The 17,191-nt window shown below is 36.2% G+C and overlaps 1 protein-coding gene across 2 annotated transcripts; it reads left to right on the top strand.

Moving 5' to 3' along the window:
• Positions 1-2,115: 2,115 nt before the first annotated feature.
• Positions 2,116-16,528, top strand: LOC311288932 (uncharacterized protein). 2 transcript variants are annotated; one of them, XM_084406614.1, is made up of 3 exons: positions 2,116-2,174; positions 3,019-3,160; positions 12,811-16,528. In XM_084406614.1, exons 2-3 carry the CDS (start codon positions 3,076-3,078, stop codon positions 14,568-14,570), a joined length of 1,845 nt encoding a protein of 614 aa, XP_084262740.1. In that variant the 5' UTR covers positions 2,116-2,174; positions 3,019-3,075; the 3' UTR covers positions 14,571-16,528. The 2 variants fall into 2 exon arrangements, with proteins under 2 accessions (XP_084262740.1, XP_084262741.1); XM_084406615.1 differs by lacking the exon at positions 2,116-2,174 and adding an exon at positions 2,428-2,485.
• The last annotated feature ends 663 nt before the right edge of the window (positions 16,529-17,191 follow it).

Consider the following 17,191-nt stretch of genomic DNA (forward strand, 5'->3'; position numbering starts at 1 on the left):
TTGTGTCAAGAGGCAAAAATGTAATGTCCTCATATGAGGACACGGAGTCTCAGGAGGTTAAGATATTTTTGATGAAATCTGAGTGATGTCTCATTCCTCCATAGGCTTCTAAGACACTATAACTTGCTGGCCCAGAAAATGTATTAAAGACATTGTTAATATAGTCCAAGTGACTACAGTGGCTCAATCTTAAGTTTATAAAGCGACGAGAATACTTTTTGTGCGCAAAAACAAACAAAAATAACAACTTTATTCCACTTTTCATTTCCTTCTCTCTGGGCCTCGAGTCTTTTCACGTAGTGTTTAAGCGTAGCGCGTCTGTGTTGCACGTCACCACGTAGGCTCACTATTGGCCGACGCTGGTCATGTGTGTGATACGTGGTGACGTGCAACACAGACGCGCTACGCTTAAACACTACGTGAAAAGACTCGAGGCCCAGAGAGAAGGAAATGAAAAGTGGAATAAAGTCGTTATTTTTGTTTGTTTAGCTACTCTAAACTCTGGGATTGCATAGATAGAATTGACAGCCTGTAACAACCTGGGAGTTTTGACTAGACAGTAGCAAGTTTTAAAATCTCGTGGTGGATGTAATGGATTTGCTTTCTCGTCGGTTGTTTGACATGGATTTTAACCAGGGTTCAACAAAAGGTAGGCCCTAAATTACTACATTCCTGCTGCTGGTGTATAATGGGTGTGTCGTTGCAGCTCAAGCCAACCAACTCGCATAGTTTTCAGTCAGTGGACTGTCATTGGCAAGCGAGAGCTAGCCTATGAGAAGCATATTTTATTTCAGTTCTTAAGATGATAAACCTGTGTCTTTTAATTAATTTAGCTAAAGGAGAGGTTGTATTATGGGCCTTTCACACAGGACGCGGTATGCGCGGCGCTTGCCGCTGGGTTCAGCGTTGCCCTTCAGATACAACGCGATTTTATATACTTTAATATCTGAATCAAAACAAGAATCATGAAGTCAGCTCTTTTTTAGAATAAAACATTTATTCAAACATTAAACCTGAAACTAAAAAACAAATTATATATATACACAGTACTAACCGTTCATCCATTTTGATTTCCGTGCTTGTTTGGATCCCCCGATTCTATTGGCCGCGCTGGTAATCGTCACAGAGCGCAGCGGCAAAAGTTGAACTATTTTGAACTTTGACCGCGGCGTGCGCGTGAGCACGCCAATGATGCGCACCGCTGCGCTTGCGCTTTGGTCGACGCAGCAACAAAACGTCCTTGCGCGGCGCAGGCCATTGAAATGAATGGGTTTTATAGCGCAGCGCCGCGCATACCGCGTCCTGTGTGAAAGGCCCAATAGTCTACATTTTGTAGTTTCTATATCCTGTTTATGTTAAGTCAATGTGTGCATTAGTTCTTTATGCTTTTTATGCATTGGCAATAAAATAAAACACAATTGTGGTAATAAAATATTCCTCTTTGTTTAATAAACAAATGTTAAAAAGCAAATGTTTTGTTGTGTTTCTTTTGTTGTTGTTTTTTGCAATGCTGATGTAGAAAAGGTGTGTGTGTGTGTGTGTGTGTGTGTGTGTGTGTGTGGGTGGGTGGGGGGGATTCATTGTAATATAATACAGAACTTGTAGAAGGTACACAAAATAAGTTTTGGCAATGAAAGTGAAGATAGAATAATATTTCAGAATTGGACAGTCTTCACTCAGTCAGTTAATAATATTGGAAAACATGAATCAGTATGTTATGCCAGATTGTATCTACTTGAAACAGTTTCTCCAAGTTTTGAGGTTATGAGAATTAAATATTACAACTTATAGAGACACAAAGAGCTTACTCAATGTCATTGCAGATTCAGTTAAAAAGGTTTAAGAGTGTTTAACATACTGTTTAAATGTTTAAATTATACAAAATTAGAAACAAGATTGAAGAGTTAGGTATACAATTGTTACTTTATTATATATATATATATATATATATATATATATATATATATATATATATATATATATATATATATATACACACACACAAATCAATTCAACGTCAATCCTCCACACTCCAAGTAGGTGGCAGAATATGCACCATAAACTGATTTGCCAACTGCATCAAAACTTTAAAGAAGGACTTTTATTTTGGTCTGTGATGTGATGTCATAAGGCTGCGCCGCATCCGGCATCTGTTGTGATTTGACTGAAGAAAGGTTTGTTTTTAAGTAGGCTATTTAAAGCGTTTAAATCTATAAAAAACCGTTTACTCAAATGTATAGCTTTTACTAACGATGTGAAATGATTGAATTATTATTTAAAGTAATATTGCACTGCTTGTCTAACATTAATAAAAAAAAATTTGTCAGTAACGTTAAAGCGCATCCACACACGTGTAGCCTAACAGAAAAGGTGCTTCTCATTTTGCTCCCTATGAATCAGTTTATCGTAAACACGAATTTGGGAACCGGCAATTAATGATGAAGAAACAGCTTTTCAAAACTCCACGTCAAATGAACCAAATAAGGTTTGCAAAATTATTTAGTGATTTGAAGCGCTCGAATCATCGTATGCTGAAGATGCATGTTGGTTTAAATCTAGTACAAATACAACTAATAGACGATGACAACTTTTATGAACTAGTAGCAAAATTTTGAAAATGAATTAATTGAAATCATTAAATACAACTAAATATTAAGTGTCAGGTAGGCCTATAATTATTTTTTTTATTATTATTAGTTTCTAGTCATATATATATATATATATATATATATATATATATATATATATATAATTTATTTTTTTTTAAATCTACAAATCATTGAATACAACTAAATGTTAAGTGTCTGCATAGTTTGTGTTTAAAAAAAAAAAAAATTCTAGTGCTAGTTTTGAGTTTGTTTTGGCTAATCAGGTCATTTAAAGCCATTACCTCTGACTGACTTCACTCTTACCATTGCACTGCGACTACTGAACTAAGGAGCTGAATGAGACGTACCCAGAGATTTAGTTTGGATTTATTTTTCATCCTGATAATTATTCTCATTTTAATCATGACAGAGTGTCTAAACAGAGAGGAAAAACTCGTGGTGAAGCAACTGAGACACTGTTATAAAGATGGCGTTTATTAAAGAGGAGAGTGAAGACATGAAGATTGAAGAAGTATTCAGTGTGAAACAAGAAGATACTGAGGAACAAACAGGTTGGTTTCATTCTCAAAGCGGAACTCAGTCATTTGATACTGTTTAAAATGTCCAGCTCTACAGAAATGAATGATATTTATGAAGAATGTCAGATATGTGTTTGTGTCCTAATTAAAGTGGTTTTATTTGACATGGAACGGGTCGGTCAAAGTTGGGCATCCGTTATTATGATATGTTACACAATAAATAAATAAAAAATATGAATGTAGCCTAAAAAGTAATAATTAACACTATACCAAAGTCCCTTTCAAGGAAATTCAGTTCACTCTGCGGGCATATTTGTCTCCGCCTATTTCGGGCATTCGAGACCGTCCTATTTACTTGAATTGGACAAGCCTGAAATCTCAAAAACTGCGTACCGAATTCACAATAAAATGACATATTTCAAATCTGCTACAAAATTTGTCACAATGTCCCATACATTGTGTTTCTTATGCTCAAATTTAAAAAGCTTTTTAAAGGGTTAAAAAAGCATATTTTTCAGACTGGACCAGTCAATGATGCCCATATGCGGTCCTAAGTGTGCGTCTCAAAACACTGACTGTTTCTGTATCACCCGAAGCATGTAACAGCAGCTGCAGTGACGTGATGACATTAATAATCGTCGATTGGCTCTATAATTCAGAAGGCAGGACTTATTCCACCATATTGTGCGTTGCATTTTCTCCCATACATGAGTAATATGTCGTCATCTTCTTTGTATCTAAAGAAAAGATAATTTTAGAAGGAGAACTATTCTTGCCCGATCGGACAAGTAGCCTGATTAAAATGTCAATAACATAAAATAACTAGAGAATCACCAAAATGCGAGAATGATTCTGATTTAATTTATTAATGTACTGACAGTAACAAGGTTGCTCTGTTGAGGAGAAATCTAAACAAATGCGCGCAGCACACAAAGAAACTCCGTTAACATACTGCAGTAAAAATTTGCATGTATATAATAGGGCTGTCAATCGATTACATTTTTTTTTATCGCGATTAATCACATGATTGTCATGAGTTAACTCGCGATTAATCGCAATTTAATCTCACATTTTTTATTTGTTCTAAATGTACCTTAAATTAATACTTTTCAATATGGATGCTTTATGCAAATGTATGTTTAATATTGAAACCATAGTCAACATAGAGCATGAAGACGAGACATGTTTCATCGACAAGAACTTTTTCATTAGACACATGAAGAAAGAACAAAGAAATTCCAGGTTCCCATTACTTCTCTTTCTTTGCACTGAGCAATTTACTAACACAAACATGTTTAGAATTTTGCATGACAGGGCAGCTCTTTTGAAAATGCTAAATTTACATTTATTATTTATTATTACATTAGTTTGTCTCTCTCTGTGCCCATTTTGATGAAGCTAAATTCTCAATAAAACTCTTTTCATTGGTATATTTTAGTGTTTCTGTTGTCAAACAACAGAATGAATATGAAATAGTGACTGAAACGCGACCCATTAAGACATAACCAGCTCTCCCTTCCAAGATGTTAATCTGCACAAAAATCCTGATAATCGAGCCGTCGTCTGATTAAATCAGTTTGGTGGTGTTTGGGGGACGACGACGACGACACGCATGCATTATATATTGCATTGCATATAATGTGTGCTGGTCAACTAGTCTAAAATTAGGAAACCCATAGAAAACAGTAAAAAAAAACAAAAAAACATAGGAACATTGTGTACAATTAAGATTGGCTACTTAATTAATTATTCCAATATCCAAATATGATACTAAATACCACAGGAAAAAGGGCTTCTATTTGTGAAGTGCTGTCTTTGCATTTGAAAATTGCACATTTTAAACAGGGACAACGGTACTTTTTAATCCATAAATAACTAACGCGCTAGTTTTCATACAAAATAAATATGTAACATAATTAGGTACTTTAGTTATAATTAACACAATAACGTAACACATGCAGGCTACATTTCTCAACTAGGGCTGCAACAAACGATTATTTTGATAATCGATTAATCTAACGATTATTAGAACGATTAATCGACTATTCATCGATTATTTCGCCGACTAATCAGTACGTTTGGAACGATTATTCAGCCTTTTCAATTAGTTAAAACACGGAGTTATACATATTCTAACTATAATATAAAAAAAGAAAATCACTTCAGCTTTTGAAATGGTTGTTTTAATGAACTTTGAGCAACTAAACAGGTCATTCTCTTTAAGTTTTCAGATTTCTGTCCAACTCAAATCACACACAAATGCTCTCTAAGCATTGTTTAAATATTCTGTTCTCAATAGAAAAAAATAAAAAATAAAAAATATCAGCTGCATTACAGACACACTTAAACTGCAAACAATTATTATAAGAATCTTTTTTTTTTATTTAAATTGATATGACAATTGAGCAAAAAATTAACTGACATGATATTCTTCATAACATCTCCTTTTGTAAGTCTTCATGAATATGTAACAAAATACAGGCAAGGGATAAGACTGTAATAACGTTACCTAATAGAGCTACAATAATAAAAACAGCCCTGACTCCTAAGCTCGATCAAGCTTTATTCTATGCAAAAATGAATCATCACATTATTATATTACTAGTGTTAATATTATTGCTATTATTAGTAGTATTGCATTCTCTAAAAAGAGATTTACTGCTAGTTATTTAGCTTCAGCTGGAGAATATTCACCTCTCACCGGCTCGTCTCGTGCCGGGTTTTTCCTCTTTAAGTGTTTTAACATGCATGTTGTGCTCCCGTGAAAAGCAAGTTCCGCCTTGCATGTATTGCATACGACAGCATTCTTAGTTTGCAGTTTTGTGAAACTTTACACACCTTACTAGTTCGTATTTGTTTGCACTCCGTCATAATTCGCGCTGTGTTTTCTTCTACCACAATAGCATTTGTAACGGCTGCATTACACTCTAGCGCTACAGCGCCGTAGCGGTCAAATCGCGATATTGCAGGCCCTTACATCAGGTCACGTGGGATCAGACGACTACTCGACAACAAAGATATTTGTCGACAATTTTTTATTGTCGACGTTGTCGACAATGTCGACTAATCGTTTCAGCCCTATTCTCAACACTGAGAATGAATAAATAAATGCCTGTTTCTCCAGACTCACGCTTATCAGTAATCTACAAATCACATCACTTTCATAATCACTAAGCCATAGCGATTTCAAATTTATTAAGATTTATTGTTCAGCATTACTTAAGCATTTTATTATTTGCATGGCTGAATGATGTCTTCCTCTTATCTGAGTGACCATGAATAACGGAGTATTTTAAAATAATCCATGCTATCTGTGTGATCATCGAATCCATAAGATTAAGTTAACTCAATACAATCAACTTTCCACATCCACCCCAGGCCATTTACCTTCAGGAGTCAGAAGTACCGTGACTACTGTAGCCTACTGTCCTCTTAAATCAGTCAGACGGCGGGCCGCGGGAGTGGAAGGGGGATCGAGTGGGATTCTTTATTGGTGTCGATTTTCAGTCTCTTTTTAATGATAGGCCTAACGCATCTGTCAATCATCCCCGCTTGCTATTTGGGGAATGAACCCAGCGCTATGATTGGTCGAACTCCTCTTCTTTTGCTGTTGCTTGATTGGAGGACTGCGCGTGCACAGAGGCGTAACCAGGTTTTTGCGTAGTTTAGAGTGACAAATCGTACCAGCGTACTTTGAAGTCAAAATGCGTATCCGCTACGCAAAATGCGTACAGGTTGGCAGGTGTGCAGTTGCTCAGTGTTTGGATGTACAAATGAACAAAGTATTTTTTTAGTTCCTTCATCCGAGCCTCTGAAGAACCAGTGGGTTAATTTTATTTTCTCTGGTTATGTGTAACATGACTTCAATATACACACATGGAGAACTTTGTCATTAAAAAATTTCCCAGAGTACGATATTCTTAAGTGACAGCAGTGCACACACCTAATATTCCTACTTTTGTCTGTGTCATTAATGTTAATTAAACAAAATACAGCTTTTAAAAAGATGAAACTATATTTCATTCCTACAGTGAAAAAATAGTGTTATTTTACATTTAGGCTTAATTATTCATTTCTGCACTTGAATACTACTCTTAGACTTTGTTACTTTGTTATTTAGTATTCATCTCTACTTGTAAGTTCAATCAAGTTAAATTTTATTTATATAGCACATTTACAACAGCCACTAGGCTGACCAAAGTGCTTTACAGAACAACAAGATATAACATGCATAACAACAAATTAAACAAAAAATAAGAGCAACATAGCTAAGAGTAACCATAAAACAGGAGTAGCGAAACCGTATCAGACTTAAATATAAATGAGTAAAACCAACCGAAGAAAATAAACAAAATACTAAAGAAAACAGGTAGGTTTTTAAAAAAGACTTGAAAGCAGATAGAGAAGGGGCTGTTCTAATCTGTAGAGACAGGGTGTTCCAGAGTCATGGCCCTGCCACCGCAAATGCACGCTCCCCTCTACGCTTGAGTCTAGAGACGAGGAACTACTAGCAGAGCCCGGTCACATGATCTTAGGCTTCTGGACGGAGTGTAGTGATGAAGAAGTTCAGAGAGATAGGCAGGAGCTAAGTTATGTAGAGATTTAAAAACAAAGAGTAGAATTTTTAAATCTGTTCTCTGGTGAACTGGCAGTCAGTGTAGAGATATGAGATTACGACACTTTTGAAGAAGTCTGGCTGCAGCGTTTTGTACTAGCTGAAGACGAGCAATTTGAGACTTGGATATACCGCAATATAATGAATTGCAGTAATCTAGCCGAGATGTAACAAATGCACAAACAGCCATTTCCAGAGTTTTCGGAGAGAGAAAGCCTTTGATTTTAGACAATTGACGAAGTTGATTGAAGCTGGAACCGATTACGAAGGAAATATGTTTGTCAAATTTTAAAGGCTGGTCAACAAGAACATCTACGTTCCACACCCTTGAGGATTTAAAAACGGACAGACTCTCTAAATCAGGGCTTATACACTGAGAATTTTCATTTTGGCTGAAAACAATAAGCTCAGTCTTGTCTTCAATTTTGGGCTAGCCATGATTTAACCTAGGGCTGGGCCGATAAACGATATCATATCGTATAGCGATCAAATTTATGTCGATAACGATGATAAGCTCTGGACATTTTTACTCGATATGGAATAATCTAAGAGCCAATCTCACAGCAGAAATATGTGACAACAGCCAATCAGTGTGCATCTTTTAATGTGCAAGTCAAAGTACAAAGTCCATTTCCTACTGCACTTTGCCAAGCAAACTCGACACGAGGACGACAAAAAATTTGTGGAAGCAGTGGCTAAAGTGAAACTCACCTTGAGTTATTATCGAAAGATGATGAAATTGTCGACACAAAAGGTAGCACAAATTCCAGGTCTGCCAACTCACGCAAAACATCCATTTTCTCACGCACAGAAAAATCGCGAAGCAAAGAGGACACTGAGACTGACAGACAAGACAGAGCAGGATACTTATGATATAAAAAAAAAATCTCAGCACTCAGATTCTGTCAATTTTATAACGAAATTCAAACAATAAATATATTTTGGTGCTTGTAAATGTGACCTGACAGATCCCTAGCGGCACGTGAACCGATCATCTCTAGCTAATAGTAAATAAACACGAATGAACAATTTTGAAAGATACAGTACAACTTAACGAAATGTATATTCCTCATACATAATATTGATCAATCAGTGTTTTTCAACAGCGGAAAGAAGTCAATAAAACTGCTGTAGAACAATTGTCACATAACATTTAACTTGCCTCAGGAAAGGCCTTTAATGACCATAATATATAGCCTAGCATGTTAGTTAGCTAGAAAAAAAAGCTATAGAGTATTTCGCTAAATATGTGTACTGTATTACATATTTATTATAATTTTACTTGTATCATTAAATAAAGTTATTGTAATAAAAACGCATTATATTTAATTTGAGTTTTTTTTAACCTTAAATAATACTACCAGCTGATAGGGCTCTCTGTATGTTTACAGCATTAGGTGAGTTTTTTTTTTTTTTCTTGAGAAAAATGTATGCCTATCTTGTGTACCTAATATTTTTCCAAATGAGTCAATATTGAATTAAATCACAAGAATTGAATTGAATTGAAATTAAATTTGTCAAGCAATAATAGAAAACCATAGCTGAACAGGAAAAAAAAAAAAAAACATTATAACGTTGTCACTAAACAAAATAAAATTCTGTTTAGTTGCTAAAATGTTTTGACAATCACAATACACTTTTTTTGATGCAAGATTTTTTTTTTTTTAAACAGAAGGGTCTAGTGAAGGTTTCTTGAGCAGAGGAGTGACCGTAGCCACTTTACGATTGGCAGTAACAGACCCGTTTGGAGGCACTTGTTGATAAGAAATGCCATACCTGGCCCAATCAAATCAATAATTCATTAAAAAAATCTCGGGTGAATGATATCGTTAGGACAAAATGAAGGTTTGAAACTTGACAATCATTTCCTTCAGTGTCTGGAGGTTGATAGGTAAAAAAAAATCCCCAAAAGAAGAAACAGGTGACGAGATTGGGAAACAGTTAAGTTAGGCTGACGCTAAGTCTTAAGTTAGTAATTTTGTTAATAAAAAATCTCACGAAGCCTTTACATAGAGCATCAGAGGCAACAGACAATGTGTTAACAGAAGGATTTACAACAGACTCAATAACTGAAAACAGAACCTTTGATTTAGAGTGATTGGATTCTCAATTAAGGTAGAAAAATAAGCAGCTTTCACAGACTTGCCAGTATTCTGGTAAGATGTTTGAGAGTCTTTGAACATTTGGAACGAGACATGCAGCCCGTCCCTTTTCCATTTGCGTTCTGCATTTCTACAAATTTGTCTTTGGTGACGGGTGTCAGAATTTTTCCAGAGTTTTGGTTTGCACTTGTGAGGCTTAAGGGGAGCAGTCACATTTGCTACCTTAAGCCAGGCCAAATTTAAAAGACTAAGATGTTGATCCGCATCCAGGTCAGATAATGGTTGATCCAAGTGCAACTGTGAGCAAAGTTCAGCAAAGCACAGATTGAAGTTTGTGCTAAACTGTGGAGAGTAGAACCGAGACAATGTTACAGGTGTAATAGAAAGTTGAGAGATATCCGGAAGAGACAGTGAGAATAAAATAGGCTTATGATCAGAGAGCAGAAAATCTGAGAACACAATATCAGTAACATCAAATCCATAAGAGAGTACTCATATTCAGGGCCATTCGTTGGATCTTGTCGAGTCTTTGATCCACTGATAGATCTATTAGATTAACAAACTCCTGCGACAATGGATTAGACAGACAGCAAACATGAATATTAAAATCGCCCACCAGTAGGAAGCGATCATAATTAGTAGCAATATTGCCGATAAGTTCAGTAAATTGCTGTGTAAAATCCTTAGTAGAATGTGGAGGGCGGTAAATCACCCCTAGACAGACAGGACCATTCCAGTCTAAAAAATACCTGTGCATCCCTGCCACAAGTGCCTCCACAGAGCGGGCATTTAGTACAAGTGGGAACATTGTAACGTGCCAAAGGTCAGCACTTACACCAGAAAGAGTTGATCAACTTGTATTCCTGGCTTTCAACCTATAAAAGTAGCTCCCTGAGATTCGGCAAGACAGGCCAAACATTTTGAAGCATTGTTGTCAAATATTGATATTGGTTTTGGGACTTTAGTTTTCATATGATGCTATAATTTTAACCTGGAGTGTATTTCTTTTTTTTTTAGCTTTTTTTTTTGTGAACTTAAAGTACAATGTTTACATTTGGTATTTTATGCACCAATATTTTATGTTGGGGCTTTATTCAATAATTTACACTTAAAGGTGTAGTTTGTTTTCTTGTAATATTTAATTTATGTTGTGAGCTTTATATTGCTGCTATAGTTTAAATTTGGTATTTTATACACCAATATTTTTGTTGGGGCTTTATTCAGTAATTTACACTTAAAGCTGTTGTTTGTTTTCTTGTAATATTTAATTTATTTATGTTGTGAGCCTTGAAAGTGCAATGTTTACATTTTTATATAGCAATATTTTATGTTGGGCCTGTAATCATTTGTTTTTGAAAAGTGTTTTATATTTCATTATTTTATATTTCTACATTCATAATCAAACATTTGCCCAGAAGTTCTAAATAAAACAAACAAAAAAATGAATCAATGAATGCGTACATTTTTGTGTATACTTTAAAATGTAGAAAAGAAATAGTCCTTTCCATCTGGTCAATACATTATTGATTGATTCAATTTACAGAAAAGGTACTATATCGTGATATATATCGTTATCGGGATATGAGATAACTTATATCGTGATATGAGATTTTGGTCATATCGCCCAGCCCTAGTCCATCACAGAGATGTGGATGTTTAGGAGAGCTTGATGGTCGTAGACTAGAAACGTACAGCAGTTTAGAGACACGGCAAACAACCAGATAAGCAAACACGAGAGCATCAGACGGCATGCCAAACACACAGGCGCAATCTTGAATCAGACCAATTCAATCAAACACAAATTACAATTTGAGTATTTGTTCTTATTTTATTACTGACTTGTTTTAAATAATGTGTGAACATACACACACACACATTTATATTTCATTTGTTTTTTTTTGTTTTTTTTGCTGATTGAAAAATTATCCGATCCGTGGCTCAAAAAAACGTAAATGATCCGAACCGTGAATTTTGTGATCTGTTCCACCACTAAAACTGATGTAACAGGTATTTCGAGTTTGCACGCTTCACCTGTGGTGGGTTGGTGTGTGCATTTGTAAATGTCTCGGGAGTTTTGTTACGTTGCTCTGTTTATCGTCAGTTATTTCCACCATTTAATCAACCCACTCTTCTTTAAAACATGATGACGTTTTATTTTACACATCTTTGCATTTTGTGTTGCCTCTGGTATTGAGCTATTTGGTCCACAAACATTAAAGACCAGCGACTTAAAGATTTGGCTCACTGCCACTCACACAATTCTTTCTATGAATACTGTAAACCGCATTCATTGGTACTAACTCTGTAGCGGTTGACCAGAGCACTGCAATTATTTCTCATTTAGATTACAATCAAATGGATTTCCCCACACATTTGGTGCCTGTCCTCTAGGCTGTATTTTATTACATTTTATTTTATTAATGTCGCTGTTGAGACATCATAAGTGCACAACTTAGAGTGAATGTTGGGTAGATGGGACCCGAACCTACTAATGCTTGTCCATAAATGTCAACAATTCTCAAGCTGTCTAAGAGAATGTTGGGGTCTGTGTTGATGAAAGATGTAACTTTAATAAGCATAGTTTCTGTACTTCAGTAGGGATTAAATCCTGGCTGAATTTATTTTACACATACGATTACTTTGCATTTTTCTAATACTGTAGACATCAATGTCAGATTTAAGATCTGTCTGTAGTTAACCAGTTCCCCTTGGCGACAATGTTTTTTGTGTGATCTGCCAGTTTGACTGCCAGTTTGAGACGTGTTCTAAATAAAGAAAAGAGTTGACAGAATTGAGAAGAGGTTTTGACATTAAAGAAAACACCTCTTTCAGTAGCTTAGTAGTTATGGGATGTTTTTGGTTTTGACGCTTTATGTTAGGTTTTGATGTTTTACACGCTAAATATTTTTATGTCTGTTGCTTTGTGCCATTAAACTGGGGTTAACTTGTTTCTTTTTTTGTCTTAGACCTGATGCCAATGAAAGAGGGGAGTGAAGACCTGAATGAAATGAAAGAGAAAGATCAGTATGAGAAACACAATGCTTTCAAAGTGCAAGAAAAATCATGTAGTTCCTTGCAGACTGAAAAGACTTCCTCACGAAAAAGAGCTAAGAAGACAGGAACTGGATTTTATTTCACCTGCTTTGAGTGTGGAACGAGTTTCAATCAACCTGAAGACCTTAGAGTCCACATGGAAATTCACAATGGAGAAATGCCACTGAAAGATGAGAGTAAAGTCCTGATTGAAATGGAAGAGAAACATAATGCTTTCATAACTCGAGAAAAATCTTGTAGTTCCTTGCAGACTGAAAAGACTTCCTCACGAAAAAGAGCTCAGAAGAAAGGAACTGGATTTTATTTCACCTGCTTGGAATGTGGAATGGGTTTCAATCAACCTGAAGACCTTAGAATTCACATGGGAATTCACAATGGAGAGAATGCTTTCTCCTGCTTTGAGTGTGGAACGAGTTTCAATCAACCTGAAGACCTTAGAGTCCACACGGCAATTCACAATGAAGTGAAGCCTTTCACCTGCCGACAGTGTGGAAAGGGTTTTACTCAAAAAGGAACCCTTAAAATCCACATGGGAATTCACAATAGAGAGAAGCCTTACACCTGCCAACAATGTGGAAAGAGCTTCACTCAAAAAGGAGCCCTTGACAGGCACATAAGAATTCACACCGGAGAGAAGCCTTACACTTGCAAACTGTGTGGAAAGTGTTTCACGGTAGCAATAAACCTTAGATATCACATGAACATTCACAATGGAGAGAAGCCATTCAGATGTGATCAGTGTGGAAAGAATTTTCGACGTAAAATAACCCTTAATAACCACATTAAGATTCACTCAAGAAAGAACTGTTTTGAATGTCATCAGTGTGGGAAAAGTTTCACTGAAAAAGGAAACCTTAAACTCCACATGAGACTTCACACTGGAGAGAAGCCTTACACATGCACTCAGTGTGGACAGAGTTTCACATATAAAAAATCCCTTGACGTCCACATGATAAATCACACTGGAGAGAGTCCTTACACCTGTAAACTGTGTGGGAATGGCTTCACACGGGAGATAAATCTTAGATATCACATGAACCGTCACACTGGAGAGAGGCCATTCACATGTGATCAGTGTGGAAAGAGTTTCAGACGTCAAGCAACCCTTAAGCAGCACATGAGGATTCACTCAAGAGAGAACTGTTTTATATGTCATGAGTGTGGAAGATGTTGCCGTTCCCTGAAAAGCCTTAACAGGCATCTTACATCCAGACACAACAGAAAGAAGCCTTATAAATGCCACCGGTGTGGAAAAAGTTTCCGATTCAAAAAAATCCTTAAGACTCACATGAGAGTTCACACTGGAGACAAGCCCTTCACGTGTCTTCAGTGTGAGATGAGTTTCACTTATCAAAGAGACCTAAAACGTCATTTGCAAACTCATTCTGGAAAGAAAATGCAGTGTTTAGAGTGTGGCAAGAGGTTTACAAAAAGGAGCAATTTCAGAAATCATCTGCTTATCCACTCCGGAGGAAGATCATTTAATTGTGATCGGTGTCATAAAGAATTTCTTTTGCCATCACACTTACAAATACATATGAAAAGTCATGCAAATGTGAGAACTTATTCATGTTCTTTGTGTGGAAAGCGTTTTAAATGGCTCGGCAATTTAAAATGGCACCAGAAAATACGGATATGTGTTAAATTAAGGCTACGTTCACGTCGCAGCTGAATGTGGCCCCATTCTGATTATCTGCTCAAATGCAGTTTTTTTTTTTTTTATGCTGTTCACATGACCCTTAAATGTGGCCTGTATCAAATGCTTTTCTGAACAGGTGAAGCTCCACCTTGGCATGTTCATCACATCAATGTTAGGCTGCATAGATTAAGTCAGCTGGAACTGGGAACACTTCCCATAAATCCCCCCAAAAATAAATAAAGGACCTGCACCTGGACACGACGACAACGCAGTCCTGAAGTGTCAACTAGTCTCTCTCCTGTGAAGGCTGTTTTTGAGGTTTATGCGGAGATGATAACGTTTTTCAAAAAAAATTAACCCTTGCACCTTGGAACCTATTTCAAAGTTTGCGTTCTCGAGCCACCAGGCACTGTTGTTTTGCGAATGAGCAGTGGCCTGTTTCAGAACGTAGGTTAAGTGAAAACTCTGAGTATGTTAACCCTGAAATGAGGGAAACTCTGGGTTTTCTGTTTCAGAATGGGAGGTATGTCAAACCTGAGAAAGCAGAGTAAGTCAGACCCGTTTCTGAAAGAGCGATAACTTATACTCAGTCAGTTACCATGGGAACTTACTCTGTGAACCTAACCTGGTCGGGAGCAGGTTTTCTTCGGTAAACCCAGAGTTTCTTTCGGTCTCCTCCCCTTTTTTAAAGAGGAAGCAGTGTTTAAACACCTCATTCATTCTTTCGGTACATTTATTCATTGCTGTTTTTACTGCTGTTTTACCCCAATTTTTTTTAATAAGATGAAGTCTATTTAACTCCTTAATTGCCAACTGAAAATACAGTAGTAGATTAGAGTTACATAATGTAGTTCTAAACAAATTCTACAGAATTAAACTGTGGCATTTACTGAAAATCACTGAACTGTGTTCATCTGTGCAACAGAAGTTGATGGACCGTCCTCCTGCTGTTCTTCCACACTCTGGGGGCGCGGGGAGAGATAAGAAGACCCGTTTATACTTAGATTTAAACTTAGGCTATAGATTTCTATAGGCTACTCCACATAAAAATGTAATGTGAATGTGTAGATTGTTTGATGTGTAGACACATAACATTACCTCTGTAGGCCTCTACAGATAAGCCTCTCTGTGGCAGCAGAAACTCTTTATCCCCATCGTCCTGTGAAGATGAGCATTTGGTTGATTACACTTTATAACACTATTTGTCATAATTTCTGGTGTATTGAGTAGGCTACCTACAACTGCCTGTGGTTCTGTTGGGACAGGAGGCTCCAAAAGACAGATGTTACCATTAGAATCTGTTGGGACCAACAAAAAACCCAACCCAAAGTAAAATAAATGGAAATATAAAAAATAGCCTATATAAAAAATATAGTCCCTCCAGGATAGAAAAATGCTAGACACTGGATGCTATTTAGTTATTTAATATGTCAAATGTTTGTAAAGTCAGGTAGCCTACACCCATGATATGCTCAAGCCTTACTTGATTGAATTATGTTTTTTTATATTTAATTTTCAGCTGCTGCCATGTTCTTTTAATACCTGCAGGATTGCACCTACACGAAAATTAAAATTAGGTTGAATAACATACTGTTCTTTCACCTCTGATATTATAACAGTTGGGTAAGTTACTCTAAAATAGTTAATTACTAACTACAAATGACATCTTCAACAGTGTAATTAGATTAATGTAATAATGGCTGTAATGACTGTAATAATCTTTAGAAAGTATTGGTCTACTTATTACTAATTACTAAATCCCATGTCAACCTCAACCACTTGAACAATACAAGGAGAGACAAGAAACTGCACTTTTAATGCTTTCAAATAAACAATATACAATTGCATGAATTATTCTTGAATTGACCAAAGTGTGTAGAGGGAGAAGGTTACATTAAAAATATATATTTTAAAAATGTATGTTAAATATACAGAATTGTTCTATAGTCTAATGCAATTACATCAGATTTTACTTTAAATTACAGAAGAATTAAGAGTAATCCCTTTAATTAAATTACAGTATTTAGATTACTTGGTAATTAATTACACCCAACACTGTATAACAGTTATTAAAATGTAAACTTGTGCATTGACTCGAGCAACTATTTTCTCCCTAGCTAACTCTCTGTCCTTCGCTGCCGGAGCCGATATTTAATAATAATAATATGTGTTCGTACTCTCCATATGCTTGCAGAAGCTCATCCAGTTCTGCTGGTGAGAAATATGCAGACCTCTTTTTGTCTGGCGCTGTTGCCATGGTGACTCGTAATATCTGCGCTCCATTGATAATGGCTTTTTATAGTTGTGGTGCACTCGCTTAACTCAGAGTCAGTCAACTCAGAGTTGATTGAACTAACTCATTTCAGCTGTTCTGTAACCGAAAACTCAGTTTCCTATCTCAGGGTAAGTCAACTCAGGGTTCAAGTTTTAACTCAGAGTTGGTTGAACCTCCTTTCTGAAACAGGCCCCAGGTTGGAGCGCATTAGGTGTTTTCTGTTAGAATGGTGACATGTAAGCGGTCCCTAAGTTAATAAACAATGATCTTTGCAACGGAAGTGAATCAATCAAAACTAACTTTATTTTTGGACAATAACTTTATTCCAGAGCTGCTCTAAAGCCAAAACAATCTCTGTTACTTTAATTTCCCATTATCA

This window comes from Rutilus rutilus (genome assembly GCF_951802725.1).
Source record: "Rutilus rutilus genome assembly, chromosome: 4".
Classification (NCBI taxonomy): Eukaryota; Metazoa; Chordata; class Actinopteri; order Cypriniformes; family Leuciscidae; genus Rutilus; species Rutilus rutilus.